General features: G+C 37.0%; 1 protein-coding gene across 7 annotated transcripts in view; it reads left to right on the top strand.

Moving 5' to 3' along the window:
- RNF13 (ring finger protein 13) overlaps nucleotides 1–18,490 on the top strand; it is a 203,028-nt gene that overhangs the window by 121,683 nt on the left and 62,855 nt on the right. For 4 of the 7 annotated variants that reach the window (XM_073232218.1, XM_073232219.1, XM_073232224.1 and 1 more), the window contains one exon: nucleotides 14,579–14,666. In XM_073232218.1, the coding sequence (XP_073088319.1) occupies nucleotides 14,579–14,666 (88 nt within the window). Of the gene's footprint in view, nucleotides 1–14,578; nucleotides 14,677–18,490 lie in introns of all 7 variants that reach the window. The other 3 variants (XM_073232221.1, XM_073232222.1, XM_073232223.1) reach the window with 1 other exon arrangement.

The following is an 18,490-nucleotide window of genomic DNA, read 5'->3' as shown; positions in this document are numbered from 1 at the left end:
TCTTCATTCCAATGGCAAGTCCAGGAACCGGTGGGATGAATGCAGCTACAACTGCAGCATCGCCTGGATCTTTGTTGAGGATTTTTGATGATCATCTTCTGGTATGACTCTTCCAGAGAGTGCTGATGTTGGAAGTTCTTCTTCATATAGTATCTTAGTTCATTTTCTGGGTAGCCAAATTAGGCTTTGATCCTCTGTATAAACACTAACAGACCCTTTGCCCACACTTTGATATGCCCTTTATACCACTGTGTAGAACTCATTGGAGGTAACCACACAGGAACTGCTTTTTTTTTTTTTTAAGAGAAAGTAATATTATCAGAAAAATGTACCTCCATAGCCAATCATCTGACACCCTTTAAGTGATCAAAATTAAGGATATTTAAAGCATGCATTAATCGTTGATTTCCAGTTAGTTTTATCCTATCAGGGAGTGATCCCACTTCTCTTTCATTCTTTTTATTGTTGTTGTTATATTTAATCTACACTTACATGAAGAATATTATGTGTACTAGGCTCTCCCCTATACCAGGTCCACCCTATAAACCACTTTACAGTCACTGTCCATCAGCATAGCAAAATGTTGTAGAATCACTACTTGTCTTCTCTGTGTTGTACAGCCCTCCCCTTTCTCCCTCCCCCCAATGCACGCTAATCTTAATACTCCCCTTCTTCTTCCCCCCCACTTATCCCTCCCTACCCACCCATCCTCCCCAGTCCCTTTCCCTTTGGTACCTGTTAGTTCATTCTTGGGTTCTGTGATTCCGCTGCTATTTTGTTTCTTCAGTTTTTCCTTTGTTCGTATACTCCACAGATGAGTGAAATCATTTGGTATTTTTCGTTCTCCGCTTGGCTTATTTCACTGAGCATAATACCCTCCAGGTCCATCCATGTTGCTGCAAATGGTAGGATTTGCCCTCTTCTTATGGCTGAGTAGTATTCCATTGTGTATATGTACCACATCTTCTTTATCCTTTCATCTACCGATGGCCATTTAGGTTGCTTCCAATTCTTGGCTATTGTAAATAGTGCTGTGATAAACATGGGGGTGCATCTGTCTTTCTCACACTTGATTGCTGCATTCTTAGGGTAAATTCCTAGGAGTGGAATTCCTGGGTCAAATGGTAAGTCTGTTTTGAGCATTTTGATGAACCTCCATACTGTTTTCCACAATGGTTGAACTAATTTACATTCCCACCAGCAGTGTAGGAGGGTTCCCCTTTCTCCACAGCCTCGGCAACATTAGCTGTTGTTTGTCTTTTGGATGGCAGCCATCCTTACTGGTGTGAGGTGATACCTCATTGTAGTTTTAATTTGCATTTCTCTGACAATTAGCGATATGGAGCATCTTCTCATGTGTCTGTTGGCCATCTGTATTTCTTTTTTGGAGAACTGTCTGTTCAGTTCCTCTGCCCATTTTTTAATTGGGTTATTTGTTTTTTGTTTGTTGAGGTGTGTGAGCTCTTTATATATTCTGGACGTCAAGCCTTTATCGGATCTGTCATTTTCAAATATATGCTCCCATACTGTAGGGTTCCTTTTTGTTCTATTGATAGTGTCTTTCACTGTACAGAAGCTTTTCAGCTTAATGTAGTCCCACTTGCTCATTTTTGCTGTTGTTTTCCTTGCCCGGGAGATATGTTCAAGAAGAGGTCACTCATGTTTATGTCTAAGAGGTTTTTGCCTATGTTTTTTTCTAAGAGTTTTATGGTTTCATGACTTATATTCAGGTCTTTGATCCATTTTGAATTTACTTTTGTGTATGGGGTTAGACAATGGTCCAGTTTCATTCTCCTAAATGTAGCTGTCCAGTTTTGCCAGCACCATCTGTTGAAGAGACTGTCATTTCACCATTGTATGTCCATGGCTCCTTTATCAAATATTAATTGACCATATATGTTTGGGTTAATGTCTGGAGTCTCTAGTCTGTTCCACTGGTCTGTGGCTCTGTTCTTGTGCCAGTACCAAACTGTCTTGATTGCTATGGCTTTGTAGTAGAACTTGAAGTTGGGGAGTGAGATCCCCGCTACTTTATTCGTCTTTCTCAGATAGCTTTGGCTATTCGGGGTCTTTGGTGTTTCCATATGAATTTTTGAACTATTTGTTCCAGTTCATTGAAGAATGTTGCTGATAATTTGATAGGGATTGCATCAAATCTGTATATTGCTTTGGGCAGGATGGCCATTTTGACGATATTAATTCTTCCTAGCCATGAGCATGGGATGAGTTCCCATTTGTTAGTGTCCCCTTTAATTTCTCTTAAGACTGTCTTATAGTTTTCAGGGTATAGGTCTTTCACTTCTTTGTTTAGGTTTATTCCTAGGTATTTTATTCTTTTTGATGCAATTGTGAATAGAATTGGTTTTCTGATTTCTCTTTCTATTGGTTCATTGTTAGTGTATAGGAAAGCCACAGATTTCTGTGTGTTAATTTTGTATCCTGCAACTTTGCTGTATTCCGATATCAGTTCTAGTAGTTTTGGAGTGGAGTCTTTAGGGTTTTTTATGTACAATATCATATCATCTGCTAATAGTGACAGTTTAACTTCTTCTTTACCAATCTGGATTCCTTGTATTTCTTTGTTTTGTCTGATTTCCGTGGCTAGGACCTCCAGTACTTTGTTAAATAACAGTGGGGAGAGTGGGCATCCCTGTCTGGTTCCCGATCTCAGAGGAAATGCTTTCAGCTTCTCGCTGTTCAGTATAATGCTGGCTGTGGGTTTATCATATATGGCCTTTATTATGTTGAGGTACTTGCCCTCTATTCCCATTTTGCTGAGAGTTTTTATCATGAATGGATGTTGAATTTTGTCAAATGCTTTTTCAGCATCTATGGAGATGATCATGTGGTTTTTGTCTTTCTTTTTGTTGATGTGGTGGATGATGTTGATGGATTTTCGAATGTTGTACCATCCTTACATCCCTGGGATGAATCCCACTTGGTCATGGTGTATGATCCTTTTGATATACTGTTGGATTCTGTTTGCTAATATTTTATTGAGTATTTTTGCATCTACATTCATCAGGGATATTGGTCTGTAATTTTCTTTTTTGGTGGAGTCTTTGCCTGGTTTTGGTATTAGGGTGATGTTGGCTTCATAGAATGAGTTTGGGAGTATTCCCTCTTCTTCTATTTTTTGGAACACTTTAAGGAGAACGGGTATTATGTCTTCTCTGTGTGTCTGATAAAATTCCGAGGTAAATCCGTCCGGCCCCGGGGTTTTGTTCTTGGGTAGTTTTTTGATTACCATTTCAATTACTTTGCTCGTAATTGGTTTGTTTAACTTTTGTGTTTCTTCCTTGGTCAGTCTTGGAAGGTTGTATTTTTCGAGGAAGTTGTCCATTTCTTCTAGGTTTTCCAGCTTTTTGGCATATAGGTTTTCATAGTAGTCTTTAATAATTCTTTGTATTTCTGTGGAGTCTGTCGTGAATTTTCCATTCTCATTTCTGATTCTGTTGATTTGTGTTGATTCTCTTTTTCTCTTAATAAGTTTGGCTAGAGGCTTATCTATTTTGTTTATTTTCTCGAAGAACCAGCTCTTGGTTTCATTGATTTTTGCTATTGTTTTGTTCTTCTCAATTTTGTTTACTTCTTCTCTGATCTTTATTATGTCCCTCCTTCTGCTGACTTTAGGCCTCATTTGTTCTTCTTTTTCCAGTTTCAATAATAGTGATGTTAGACTATTCATTTGGGATTGTTGTTCCTTCTTCACGTGTGCCTGGATCACTATATACTTTCCTCTTAAGACTGCTTTTGCTGCGTACCACAGAAGTTGGGGCTTTGTGTTGTTGTTGTCATTTGTTTCCATATATTGCTTGATCTCTATTTTGATTTGTTGATTGATCCATTGATTATTTAGTGGCATGTTGTTAAGCCTCCATGTGTTTGTGAGCCTTTTTGTTTTCTTTGTAGAATCCATTTCTACTTTTATACCTTTGTGGTCTGAAAAATTGGTTGGTAGAATTTCAATATTTTGGAATTTACTGAGGCTCTTTTTGTGAGCTAGTATGTGGCCTATTCTGGAGAATGTTTCATGTGCACTTGAGAAGAATGTATATCCTGTTGCTTTTGGATGTAGAGTTCTATAGATGTCTATTAGGTCCATCTGTTCCAGTGTGTTGTTCAGTGCCTCTGTGTCCTTACTTATTTTCTGCCTGGTGGGTCTGTCCTTTGGAGTGAGTGGTGTATTGAAGTCTCCTAAAATGAATGCATTGCAGTCTATTCCCCCCTTTAGTTCTGTTAGTATTTGTTTCACATATGCTGGTGCTCCTGTGTTGGGTGCATATATATTTAGAATGGTTATATCCTCTTGTTGGACTGAGCCCTTTATCGTTATGTAGTGTCCTTCTTTATCTCTTGTTACTTTCTTTGTTTTGAAGTCTATTTTGTCTGATATTAGTACTACAACCCCTGCTTTCTTCTCACTGATGTTTGCCTGAAATATGTTTTTCCATCCCTTGACTTTTAGTTTGTGCATGTCTTTGGGTTTGAGGTGAGTCTTGTAAGTAGCATATAGATGGGTCTTGCTTTTTTATCCATTCTATTACTCTTTGTCTTTTGATTGGTGCATTCAGTCCATTTACATTTAGGGTGACTATTGAGAGATATGTACTTATTGCCATTACAGGCTTTAAATTCGTGTTTACCAAAGGTTCAAGGTTAGCCTCTTTAGTATCTTACTGCCTATGTTAACTCACTTATTGAGCTGTTATATACACTGTCTGGAGATTCTTTTCTTCTTTCCCTTCTTATTCCTCCTCCTCCTTTCTTCATATGTTGGGTGTTTTGTTCTGTGCTCTTTTTAGGAGTGCTCCCATCTAGAGCAGTCCCTGTAAGATGCCCTGTAGAGGTGGTTTCTCGGAATCAAATTCCCTCAGCTTTTGCTTGTCCGGGAATCGTTTAATTCCGCCATCATATTTAAATGATAGTCATGCTGGATACAGTATCCTTGGTTCAAGGCCCTTCTCTTTCATTGTATTAAATATATCATGCCATTCTCTTCTGGCCTGTAGGGTTTCTGTCGAGAAGTCTGATGATAGCCTGATGGGTTTTCCTTTATAGGTGACCTTTTTCTCTCTAGCTGCCTTTAAAACTCTTTCTTGTCCTTGATCCTTGCCATTTTATTATTATGTGTCTTGGTGTTGTCCTCCTTGGATCTTTTCTGTTGGGTTTCTGTGTTTTTCCGTGGTCTGTTCGATTATTTCCTCCTCCAGTTTGGGGAAGTTTTCAGCAATTATTTCTTCAAAGACACTTTCTATCCCTTTCTCTCTCTCTTCTTCTTCTGGTACCCGTATAATACAGATATTGTTCCTTTTGGATTGGTCAGACAGTTCTCTTAGTATTGTTTCGTACCTGGAGATCCTTTTATCTCTCTCTATGTCAGCTTCTATACGTTCCTGTTCTCTGGTTTCTATTCCTTCAATGGCCTTTTGCATCTTATCCATTGTGCTTATAAATCCTTCCAGGGTTTGTTTCACTTCTGTGATCTCCTTCCTAGCATCTGTGTTCTCCCTCCGGACTTCATCCCATTACTGTTGCATTTTTCTCTGCATCTCTGTCAGCATGTTCATGATTTTTATTTTGAATTCTTTTTCAGGAGGACTGGTTAGGTCTGTCTCCTTCTCAGGTGTTGAGTCTGTGATCTTTGTCTGCCTGTAGTTTTGCCTTTTCATGGTGATAGAGATAGTTTGCAGAGCTAGTACGAGTGACGGCTGGAAGAGCTTTCCTTCATATTGGTTTGTGGCTTTCCTCTCCTGGGAGAACAGTGACTTCTAGTGGCTTTTGCTGGGCAGCTGCATGCAGACAGGGGCGCACAGACAGGGCTTCTGCTTCCTGCCCAGCTGCTATGGAGTTTATCTCCCCTGTTGCTGTGGGTGTGGCCTGGCTTGGGCTGCTGCTCCAAAATGGTGGAGCCCCATTGGAGGGGGAGTGGCCAGGAGGCTATTTATCTCCATAAGGGGCCTCCGTGCTCCCTGCTGCCCAGGGGGTTAGAGTGCCCAGGGATCCCCGGATTCCCTGCCTCTGGACTAAGTGTCTCGCCCTGCCCCTTTAAGACTTCCAAAAAGCACTTGCCAAACCAAAACAACAACAACAAAACAAAAAAACAAAAACAAACACAAAGATTAAATAAATAATTAAAAATGAAAAAAAATAGCACGATTTTCTTTGTCCTCAGGTGCCCGCCTCCGGCACCCGCTCACCGGTCTTGCTGCCCTTATTCCCTAGTATTGTTGTCCCCGTCCCTTTAAGACTTCCAAAAGGCTGTCGCCAAAAGAAAAAGGAAGAAAAAAAAATGGCCGCTCCCATTTCTTTGTTGTTCAGCATCGTCCTCAGGCACCCACTCACTGGTCCTGCCACCCTGTTTCCCTATTATCCAGGACCCCATGCATGCACTGTGTGTGCACTCTGGTGCGGATGGCTTGGGCTTTGTGTTCAGCAGTCCTGGGCTCCTCCCTCCCTGCTGACTCCTCTCCTCCCACCGGGAGCCGGGGGGAGGGGCGCTCGGGACCGCTGGACTGGGGCTTCTATCTTACCCCCTTCGCAAGGTGCTGGGTTCTTGCAGGTGTAGATGTGGTCTGGATGTTGTCCTGTGTCCTCTGGTCTCTATTTTAGGAAGAGTTGTTTTTGTTATATTTTCATAGATATATGTGGTTTTGGGAGGAGATTTCTGCTGCTCTACTCACGCTGCCATCTTGACTCCACCTCTCTCTGTGATTTTTTTAAATGTCTTTTTTATTCTTCTTGTCCTCAATTCCTGCCTTTTTGTGTGTGTATATTAAATAGGTATTTTCTAACATACCTTTTTTAATTCCTTGCTTCTGTATATTTTTTAGTTATTAAAAAGCAGTTACCCTGGATATTACAATTAACATCTTAACTTAAAACAATGTAATTGAGATTAATACTAACTCAGTTTAAAAAGGATATAAAAACTTTGTTCCGGTACAGCTTCATTCTCTACCTTCTCTGTTATATTATTGTAGTATTATTATCATACAAACTGCAGCTTTATATTTTATAAGCCTATCAACACAGCTTTTTCTGTAGTTGTCTTTTAAAACAAATAGAAGAGTTGAGAATTAAAATATATTTATACTGTTTTAGAATACCTATGTAATTATATTTACAGATGCTATTTATTTTGTGTATATTCAAGTTGTTGTCTGTGCATTCATTTCAGCTTGAAGAACTCCTTTTAATATTTCTTATAGGGCTACTGACAGATTCTCTTAGTTTTTATTTATCTGGGGATATCTTCATTTCACCTTCATTTTTTTGGAGAAGAGTTAGGTGCAAATAGAATTCTAAACTCAGCTGTTTCTTGTTTTAGCCTTTTATAGATCCATCTAGGTAGATGATTATGTAAACTTGCAAATTAAGAGCATCTTCTCCCTTTTATTTTATATCCATTTTTTCTTTCTCTTTTTCCCCTCCTCTCTTTCTTTTTTTCTCCTCTCTCCCTGCCATAATTTCTTGCTTTTGCCTTATTTCATTGGCTAAGACCTTCAATATAAATCTGAATAAAAGTGGTAAGAATGAGTATCTTTATCTTTTTCCTGTTATTCAGGAAAAAGCATTCGTTGTTTTACCAGAAAATATAATATTAATTGTGTTTTTATATTATTAATAGGAAGTTTAAAAAATACCTACTTAAAATGTGAAGTTCATTCTTGGTTGGGAAAGCATATTGACAGCAAAAAGAAGGTAAAGATGCTTTAAAGTCACTGAGGTATCATCATTAAATGGGAGTTCAAGAAAATACTCTTCGTAATGGTTAGGTACTGAAAGTATATCTCAATATAGATGTATATTTTTATTATACTAAGCCAGGATTGTTGAATTTCTCAAATATTTATTACTTCTTTCTCTATTTCTTATTACTTGTTTTAAGAAATAAAATAACTTGTCACTGATACTGTCCTTTAAATTGCATGTTTTTACCTTGTAAGAATCAGTCACAATCTAACATACGTCAGCCTACTCTCTTTCAGTTTCCCAATTAAAATAAATGACCTTTTTACACTTGTAATGAAAATGTTGAAATAATGAACTAAACTTAAGTTTGTATCATCTTTAAAATTAGAAGAGAATATATTTAAAATGGGTCCTGTTCTAAATCAGACATCTTTTGCCCATCACCTGAAGACAGATATTCTCAGAAACACAGGGCATCTGTAAGAGCTGGATGTATAGTGTTCATGGACTGTCGCTTATCTGTCTGTCTGTCTGAAGTAATCCTGGTTCTGAGTTTAACTTCCCTGTTGTTCAAAGATCACAAATTATTCTTCATGCAAGGGAGAAACAACACTATACTTCAGATAAAGCCTTTAGAACTTGGAATGCATTTCAAATAAAAAAAGTTCTTGCTCCAAGTGTCTCTCATTTTACATGAGCATCCAAACTACTGTCTGATATAATAATTGGGTTCTTTTCAAGGTTCTTTTCTATCAAAGAAAGTCACTTCTCTTGCATTTTTACCATTCTTGCAGGTGCATAGCCTAGAAGTATACACAGGTCTGCTCGTTTGTAGTGTCTCCTCCCAGGGGAAAAACAAAATACTAAACTTACTTCATGTGTAGATAGTAAAGGGGTGTAGAAGAGCTGTAGGAAATGTAAAAATGCAAATTGATTGTTTTATTAGAAATTTGTTTATTTTTAACAATCAGTTGGCTAGATTATTCTAAGTATTTGTTGGATAAGTAAATAAATTAACTTGCTGAAAATCTCTGAATTTTTATCCCAAGTCTTGATCTGTTGTATTCTACCTACCTGGGAAATCTATGTATGCAAACCTTGCTGTGTCTCAAATTTAATGTGCTGAAAGTCATTCCCTTCTTCCTCCTTATGAAAACAAGCTCTGTTTCTCAGCTTGTCCATTTTTGGTTAAGTATATTCCCCAAGTTTCCTAGGTTCAAAAATTAGTTATGAAGGAACATAAAAGATAGTGTTCTTTGGCATCATTGCAATCATCCTGCCTTGTCATAACAGCTTCCAAATCTCAATCTCTCTTCTCCATATCAATCTAGCAATATCAGATTGTTCTAAGACATTGTGTTGGCTATGTCAACCCTTTATTCAGTTGCCTATTGTGAACCCTTGACAGAGGAGAACCCATGTTTACCTTTCTGAATGGCCTTCAAGCACTGCACAGTGTGCCCCCTCCCCTTTTTTTTAACCTGTCTTCACTTCTGACCCTGCAACAGCAACAATAAAACTCAGTTACAATGACAATAAAACTCAGTTACAATGACAGTAATCATAGCTAGCACTTATTTAATATGTGCCAGGCATTGTCTAAGCACTGTATTAGGGGCTTTACATACATTAAGTCATTTAATTCTCAGAATAACTCTTTAAATTGGGTATAGCATCCTGCTCATTTTATAGAAGTGAAGTTACTTGCTCAAGTTTATACAGCTTCTATATGACAGTCAGAATTTGAATGCAGGTAATCTTGTTCTAAGAGTCTATACTTTAACTCTCTGGTCATTCTTCCTTTCAGTAAAACTATTTAGTAGGCCCATTCTTTGTGTTTTTTGTTTTGTTTCTGATATGCTTTGCTAGGTCCTACCTTCTGTTTTGTTTTCTCTTTCTCTTACAGGAGAAACTTCCCTCAACTCTTCTTCACTGTTAATCCAAATCACCTGTTAAAGTATAATTCAGGTCCCATAAAATCTGCCATAGGTATTTCAGCCCACAGCTTCCCTACCTCCTAAGTTTCTATAAACTCTGCCATAATATTTTAGCACTCTTCTTCTTGGTTTATATTCTGTTTTGTATATAAGTTTTACTTTGTCCAAAAGATTTTAAGATTAATGTTGTCTGAGTTTTGATGCTTTCTCAGTTCAGTTCCTCTTCCCAGATGTTTGTAACATGTTAAATAAGATTAGATAATAAATAGGATAATAAATAAATAAGGTTAATAATTCTGGTTCTCATCCTTATTCATTGGTAAACCCCATGCCTCTCTGTCTAATCAGATAAAGTTGTATTCAAATCTCAGCTCTGCTTTAGTGTGACTTTAGGGCAGTTTCATTTACCCACCTTTTCTCATTTATAAAATACAGGAAAGAACTACATTGTAGAATTGTGTTGGGTATTAGAGATAATTTATATAAAGCACCACCACATAGAGGCTTCCTTTATTCATATAGTCTTTGGTCTGGAGCCTTATTATATATATTCCATCAATAGATCCCACCAGCTCCTCATGTCTCTAAAAGATTGCTACTCATGATCACTTGGACAGTGCAATCAGATCTTTCTTCTTACAATGCCTGTTTTATTAGTGTCAGTATATCAGTTTGTCCATTCTAAAGATAGTATGAACTATTATGTCATTAACAGGGTTCCTTTTAGAACCTGTCTTACTGAAGGCTCTTCCATTAGCAGTCTGTTACCTTCTGACATAGTGGCTATTTATAATAACAAGCCAGCAGTCCTTGTTTCTTTCAAACTCTTCCTTAGGTGCCACCTGGTCTATATAATTTAGTTGCAGCTAATTTGTTGATTAGATATTAAATATTTAGTGCATTTACCACAATTTGAGCTAATATCTCTGATCTGTCTCCTTAAACAGGCAGATTGGCAATACAATTCAGAGGCTTATTCATGCAATTTTCAGTTTTGATGGCTCCTTGGAATTTAGGCCTGTTTCCTATACATGCTTTTTATTCATGAATCTTTGAGTTCTTTGCCTCCATTTGACACCATGTGTTTGAGGTTGCATTTTATGAACATGAAACCTTACACATACTCACTAAATGATTTAGGTTTTATTTCTGCCTTATGTGTTCTTAAAAATACCAGCTGCTGCTTCTGTAAAATTGTAATTTAATTTGACTGACACATGAGTTTTATAGTTTATATACAAAGATGGATATATTTTACTTGTTTGTATTCATAAGCCTGTTGGTCCTTATGCTAATGTGTTTCTTGATACAATTTCACTACTTTTAGAAATAAACAACAACAACAAAAACCTTGGGGAAGACTTCTTGCTTGCTAAATTTTTGAAAATGTTTTGGAATTCACACTTGTGCCTACAGAATTCCTCCCTATTGAGTGATTTTCTAAGTTTCCTATTTTAGAAATTGTATTTTGTTGACAGAGAACAGCTTTTGATATTGCTATAGTTGTATTTATAGAAACAATTACATTTTGTATGTGTGAGAGAAATGTTTTCAGTAGCTTGGTACAGTTTTAAGAATCTAATATCTAAATGTAGTTACACACACAGCAGATTATTGTAATTAATCTATATTAGTAGTTTTTAACAATTTGGAGGTCAGAAAGCCTTTTGTAAAACTGATAATTACTTTTTCTCCTCATACCAGAAAAATTCATACACAGACAACTTGCAGGAGATTTAAGGACCCCATGTAGGCTTGCTTTTGAATTCTGTGGGATAGGACACAGATACATAAGTGTTATATAAGACACCATCTAAGATCTTTAAGAAAAATGTGAACAAACTGATATACATACTCTAAGCAGGGAGCATTTATGTGAGTGCTTGGGGACAACATGTGGAACAGGGCATAGAACAAAGCAGGCTTCATGGAGGTAATGGAATTTGAAGGCCTGATAGGCATTCAGAATACAAAGCCCTGTTTCAAGTAGAGATGGTGACATGAGCAAATAGAGTCAAGAAAGCACCTGACCTGTTTGGGTATATATGAGTATTGAGATGTCCTTGAGGATAATGATTGTTTCTGAGTCACGTTTGAGTTCTGCATTGTGCCAGACAAATAGTACCTTCCTTGTTTGAAACTCAACAAATACTGAATTAAGCTATAATTTTTATTCTTTATCATGATTCCTGAGACCACCTTTCTCTGTGTCCTAACGTGTCTTTGCCCACAAATATTTTGCAAGGGAACAAGTTAAATCATGTAATTTCAAGGACTGTATGTATTAGATGGCTTTAAATAGAAATGTAAAACTTGTTTTATATTAACAGAACAACTTTTGATATAAAACTTTTGTTTATTAAGTTGTATCTCTGGGAAGTTGTTTTTTGAATATATAATGTGTAAAAATAACATTTCTCCTCAGTCACTTGGTTAGCTTTTGGGGAATACTTGAAATAGCCATTAAAGCATCAGGTTAAGTAATAAACAACCCCAACCAAGTATACTTTTGTTTAAATAAAAGATAAATGAAGTCTGTAGTGCTGTGGTAACATAATGGATAAATAATAAATCAATATAGAAGTGATAAATAAGAAATAAGGTTTGGAAACTATAATACCCTTCTTAAATTTTTTTACTGCCCTTGGAAAGCAGTAGTATCTGTGGGGAAGAGGCTGTGGGGACTGGCATTTTCTCATTTTTAGTTAGATAACAAAATCCACCTAAAAATAAAATATGTACACATTCACAAAAAATACTTTCCATTATAATGAGTCATAAGAAATACATAGTTGGTCATTCAGATGACCAAATACATATTTCCCAGGTATATTTGGTCTTCTCCACAATTCCTGAAAACACTAGCATCTTAAAGGTGAAATACGTGTTTTGTCATGTATTTTGGACCCCACCCTAGGTCAGGGACTAGAGGTTGAATCAGTCAATGCCCAATAATTTAGTCAACCATGACCATGCAGTAAGCCCTCACAAAAACCGCTAGGAAGGACTTACTGCTCTCTTGGATCCTACCTTACTGTGGGACAGAGCTTCCACGCTCAGGGACCAGAATGCTCCCATGTGCCTCAGAGCCAGCCCCGAGCTCCTCGAGGATAGAAGTGCCTTTATTTGAGACCTTGCCCTATGTATTTCTTCATGTGGCTTGTTAACTTGTATCCTTTATTAAACTGGGATAAGTAAGTGTTTTCCTGAGTTCTGTGAGCCGCTCTAGCAAATTAATCAAATTCCTAAGATGAAGGTGGTTGAACCTCCAATCTGTAGTGGGTAGGTCGGAAGCACAGGTAACAGCCTGGGGCTTGTGACTGGAGTCTGTAGTGGGGATTGGAGGGTAGTCTTGTAGAATGGAGTCCTTAACTTGGGAATCTGCTACTGTCTCTGGGCAGATAGCATCAGAATTAAGTTCTCCGACACCCTTCTGGTGTTCCAGAATTGCCTGTTGTTGTATGTGGGGAAACCCCTTCTCCCCACCCACACACAGATTGGAATTGGATCTGGGAACCTGAAAGGAGTTATACTATTATTACTGCTGTGTATAATACTATTATTGTTGTATATGAAAAAACATATGACAATAGTAAACTTAATTTCTTGGTTATTGACCTTTCCTTGCAGCACTGCAGAACATTCCTTGTAATAGTTTTGTTGGCTGGTTGGTTTTCTTGCCATTATTCCTAACATTAGAGCAGTAGGTCCTGTCTGAACTATTTGTGCTATTTAATTAGTTTATTAAAAAATCTTTCTAGTTTTCTCTCGAGTTTGTAATGTTATCATGTCAGCTATTAATTTGAGCATATCTTTTATACATTTATTCATTCAAGTAATATCTAATGAGTGCCTGTTCTGTGTCAGGCTATTTCACAGGTGCTATATAGGCTATAGATGAACAAAATACTAATTCCTTGAGGCACTCTTATCTCCTGCATATTAGTTTTTTTTAAGTGATAGGAAAAAATTATTCTGATTAATCCACATTATTGCCTTTTTCCAATACCTAACTTGGATTTGTGGAGTAGTTTTAAAGAAGTCAGAAGTAATGTACAAGAGAATTTTACTTTGCAAAGCCAACTTGCCTGATTGGGGTTGAATATATGAGCCTCATGTCTTTTAGCATTCAAATCCAGTCAGTCTGAATACTTAGGTATTCCTTTTACCCTGGGGACTCGACTCTAAGCTTTCCCTTACTTTTTGAACTTGACTCAGGTTTTAATTTTATTGAATTACAGAAGAGTTCTGAATAATTTTAATGCTTATTACTAAAACAACTAATATTAGACCTTCTGGAAATTCTTTTAAAAAATTATTTCTCTATTTTTTAGAAGTGTATTACAAAGAAACACTTTTGAGAGACTTATCCTATAATCATTGCATAATGATATATTTCAAGAATTACCATACTAAGTATTGAAAACTATATAATTTTCAAAGTATTCAAAGGTATTAATAATTTTTGAAATACTATTTTATGTATGAGAAAAATATTGTTGTCATTCTCATTTTAAAGTTCAGGAAACAGGATCAAGGAAGAAAAATAATTTTCCCAGGTTTATCCCATTAATAAGTAGCAGAGGTGGATTTGAGTTTCCAACCACTGATGACTGTTGAGCCTGATGACAGCAAATCTCTACCTCTTAGAGCTAGATTAGTTTATTGCTTTGGATCCTCTTAGTATTTTAGCTCATATCCCTATCCTTTATTTGCTTCTTATTTCATTTAATATCATGAATGAAATCAAGAAGATATCTAAAGAAGTCCTTGATAACTGTAAAATGTCCATTGTATTTTGAAAACATACTTGAGGTCTATTCTTATATATACATAATCTAATCTTTGATGTGTGGGATAGACTTAGTCATTTATGTTTGTTGAAGTTGAGAGATTTATGACAAAGTACTTTCTTCCTCATATCATGACTATTTTCTGACTTGCAGGTTTTAAATGCACAGAAAGCAGGATACAAAGCAGCCATAGTTCACAATGTTGATTCTGATGACCTCATTAGCATGGGATCCAACGACAGTAAGTACAGGTATCACTTTTCTTCTCTCCTGTTTGACAGATCTTTTGAAAGTAAAACTTCACAAGATTTCTTTTCTCTTATTTGCTGTTTAAAGAGCAAAATTTCTTCTGTATCAGAAGATAATTTCCAATTCTTAGCCCTTCTGGGAAAATTTATTCACAATAGAAGTGGAATTGACTTACTCATTTCCAAAGTTAGTTGTTTTTTTTTTTCAACCTCTGTGTTTCATTTAGATGTGTTGATATTTTGGTTAAAAACCAAAGGAAAACTGAAAACCAACTTTTAATAGAGATAAACATTCTGAGTTAAAGATGCTGTAGAAAAATTTTTATTTAGAGAGTCACTTTAAATTATAGGATATGTAGATAGACTTAAGAGGCTATTGCATTCTTGTGGAATTTTGAAGCCCCGTGCTTGTGCTTTCTTACAGGGTAGTTATTAGCACCTTAACATAACATCGGCATGTGTGTAGCTTTTCATTCAAAATGGGAATATCTTTCCTTATACCCTACTAAATATTAGCTTGTAGGGAAAATGAGCCAATTTTAATGAAATAGCTGACTTTAATCAGTGACTTAAGCTGTATTCATTCATTTAATATAGTGAGAATGATGAAGATGTCTTCTGTTATGTCAGTGAGGTGGCTTTGGGCCCTCACTTAAGGATGGGGTCTTATTACCAGGAGAACCAACTGTGCAGTTAGAGGGTTGTAACTTCAAGTTCCACTGCCCTGATTCCAGGGACGGGCAAGGGACTGGAGGGTGAATTGAACACCCATGGCCAACCGTTTAATCAATCATGCCTATGTAATGAAGCCTCCGTGAAAACCCAGAAGGATGGGTTTGCAGAACTGGATTGGTGAACACAGTGAGGTGCTGGAAGAGTTGCCAGCCTGGAGAGAGTATGGAAGTTCTGAGGCCCTTCTCCCATATGTTGTCTTATGTATCTCTTCCATCTGGCCGTTCCTGAGTTAAAACCTTTTAAAATAAACCAATAGTCTAGAAAGTAAAATGCTTCTTGGAGTTCTGTGCCCTACTCTTATAAATTAATCAAATCCAGTGAGGCTGTGTCATTGGAATGTCCAGTCTCCAGCTGGTGGGTCAGAAGTACGGACAATAACCTGGACTGCAGCTGACCTCTGAAGGGGGTGGCGGCAAGAGTGTGAGACTAAACCTTTAACCTGATGTATCTTCAGGTAGATAATGTCAGAATTGAGTTAAATTCAGTTGTTTGATAACCACCGCTCTGGAATTAGAGGAATTGATGAAGGGATTTTACTTACCAAATAAAGTAGTACTGTTATCACTTCAGATTTGACACATTTTTTTCTTCTTTTCTTTTAACTACTTCCCTTTAAGAACAGTAATATTACATGTAATACATCCCAGATCAGTAACTTTTGTGACCGTTTACATTACTGGTAAAATGGAAAGTATACATATTTTAGAAATAGGTCTCAATTCAGATTGAAGTTCCCACTTGTATTAGCTATTTAACTTTGAGTAAGTTACTGACTCTGTGTTTTGCTGAAGGCTTGAGGCCAGGGTTTAGCAACCCTCAAGACCTTCTCAAGGGTTTTAGGTTGAACAAACCGAGTAGTATTTGTAAACTGTTTACTTTATTGATGTTTTCAATAAAAAAATTTACAAGCAGGAAGTGTCAGTTCCTTTAACACCTGTTTTGTCCAATACCATAAAACCTTTTCGTAATAATCATGTCAGTTCTTAAGGAGAATGTGCAAATATTAAAAGCACATCTGCTGTTTCCATGGAAATGTTCTAGTGAATTACTGTATTTCAAAGATTGCTCAGAATTTTGGTCTTGACTTTAGTGTTTGGATTACTTTTGTGATATTTTATTCTGTGCTTGCTTATAGTTTGAACATATAAAGATCTTTACCATTTTCTTTGCTATTACTTGGTAGAGGAAGGGAAGGCATGGATTAATTAAAACAGGCATGTATCTGTACCGCTTTTTAAGGCTTACTCCATAGCCATAAGGAATATTGGATGTGTTCTAAAAGCAGAGGTTCAAATACCTCAAAACAAAGGACATTTTAAAAGCCTCTTGCTGCCAACATTTTACACAAATGGACAATGTGTCTATTTTTATTTCAGCTAGGACTTAGGATGGGTTAAGTCAGTGAACCAATGTCATTTGTCATCTTCAGGAGGCAGCAGAATGTGGTGCAGACAGTATCAACTTCAGAACCAGAAAATGTGGGTTGATTTCAGGTTAGTTGATATATATGAACTAGTCTGTGCCCTTACGAGAGTTACATACACTTTCTGAGTCCTTTATTTTCAGCTGAAAGTGTGAATAACTGAAGTTTTTAATTTGACCTGACAAGGTTGTGAAGATCATATGAGAGCAGGTGTATGAGAGAACCCATGCCATGGCAGGTGAGAAGGGCCTAGATTAGAGTCAAAACCTCAAGTTTAAGTCTAGGCTGTGCAAAGTCCTAACTGTATAACCAGGGCAGATTATCAGTATGTCTGAGTTTTTGTCTTCTTTTTTCCTTGCTTTCTCCCTTCAAATATTTTTTTACTGCCTACTCTGTATCATATACTATTAGGAACCATGATTCCAGCAGGAAATGATGACAGTTTCAGGCTCTACTCGCATATCTTTCACTAAAGTAGCAGAATGCAGTAATGAAGAGTACTGTTTCTGTATACTGCCACCCAGGGTTTGAAGCCCAGCACTACCACTTACTAGCTGTGTAACCTTGCATGTATCACCTGAAATCTCTGTGCCTCGTTTTTGTGATCTGTAAAATGGGGATGATAATAGTACTTACCTCATTGGGTTGTTGTAAGGATTGAATAAATTAGGATATATAAAGCATGTAGAAGACTGCCTGGTTCTTTTTCTTTTTCTTTTTTTATTAATTGTATTATTGTGTTATTGATATAGACTCTTACAAAGATTTCACATGAAAAAACGATGTGATCACTACATTCACCCATATTTTTAAGTCCCCTCCCCCATACTCATTGCAGTCACTGTCCATCAGTGTAGTAAGATGCCACAGATTCACTGTTTGCCTTCTCTGTGCTACACTGTCTTCCCCATGTGTCTTCCCCAACACCATGTGTACTAAACATAATACCCCTCAATCCCCTTCTCCCTCCCTCCACAGCCACCCTCCCATACCCTCCCCTTTGCTAACCACTAACCCCTTCTTGGAGTCTGTGAGTCTGCTGCTGTTTTGTTCCTTCAGTTTTGCTTCATTGTTTTACTCCACAAATGAGTGAAATTATTTGGTACTTGTCTTTCTCCTCCTGGCTTAGTTCACTGAGCATAATATCCTCCAGCTCCATCCATGTTGTTGCAAATCGTAGGATTTGTTTCTTTCTTATGGCTGAATAGTATTCCATTGTGTATATGTACCACATCTTCTTTATCCATTCATCTACTCATGGACACTTAGGTTGCTTCCATATCTTGACTATTGTAAAAAGTGCTGCGATAAACATAGGGATGCTTATGTCTTTTTGAATCTGAGAAGTTGTTTTCTTTGGGTAAATTCCTAAGAGTGGAATTCCCAGGTCAAATGGTATTTCTATTCTTAGTTTTTTGAGGAACCTCCATATGCTTTCCACAATGGTTGAACTTGCTTACATTCCCACCAGCAGTGTAGGAGGGTTCCCCTTTCTCCACATCTGTGCAAGCATTTGTTAATTTCTTAATCTTTTCAATGCTGGCCATCCTTACTGGTATGAGGTTATGATATCTCATTGTGGATTTAATTTGCATTTCCCTGATGATTAGTGATGTGGAGCATCTTTTCATGTATCTGTTGGCCATCTGAATTTCTTCT

This window comes from Manis javanica, chromosome 3 (assembly GCF_040802235.1).
Source record: "Manis javanica isolate MJ-LG chromosome 3, MJ_LKY, whole genome shotgun sequence".
In the NCBI taxonomy this organism is placed as follows: Eukaryota; Metazoa; Chordata; class Mammalia; order Pholidota; family Manidae; genus Manis; species Manis javanica.
Note: the sequence above shows the minus strand (reverse complement) of the source record. Positions and strands in the feature narration are given on the sequence as shown.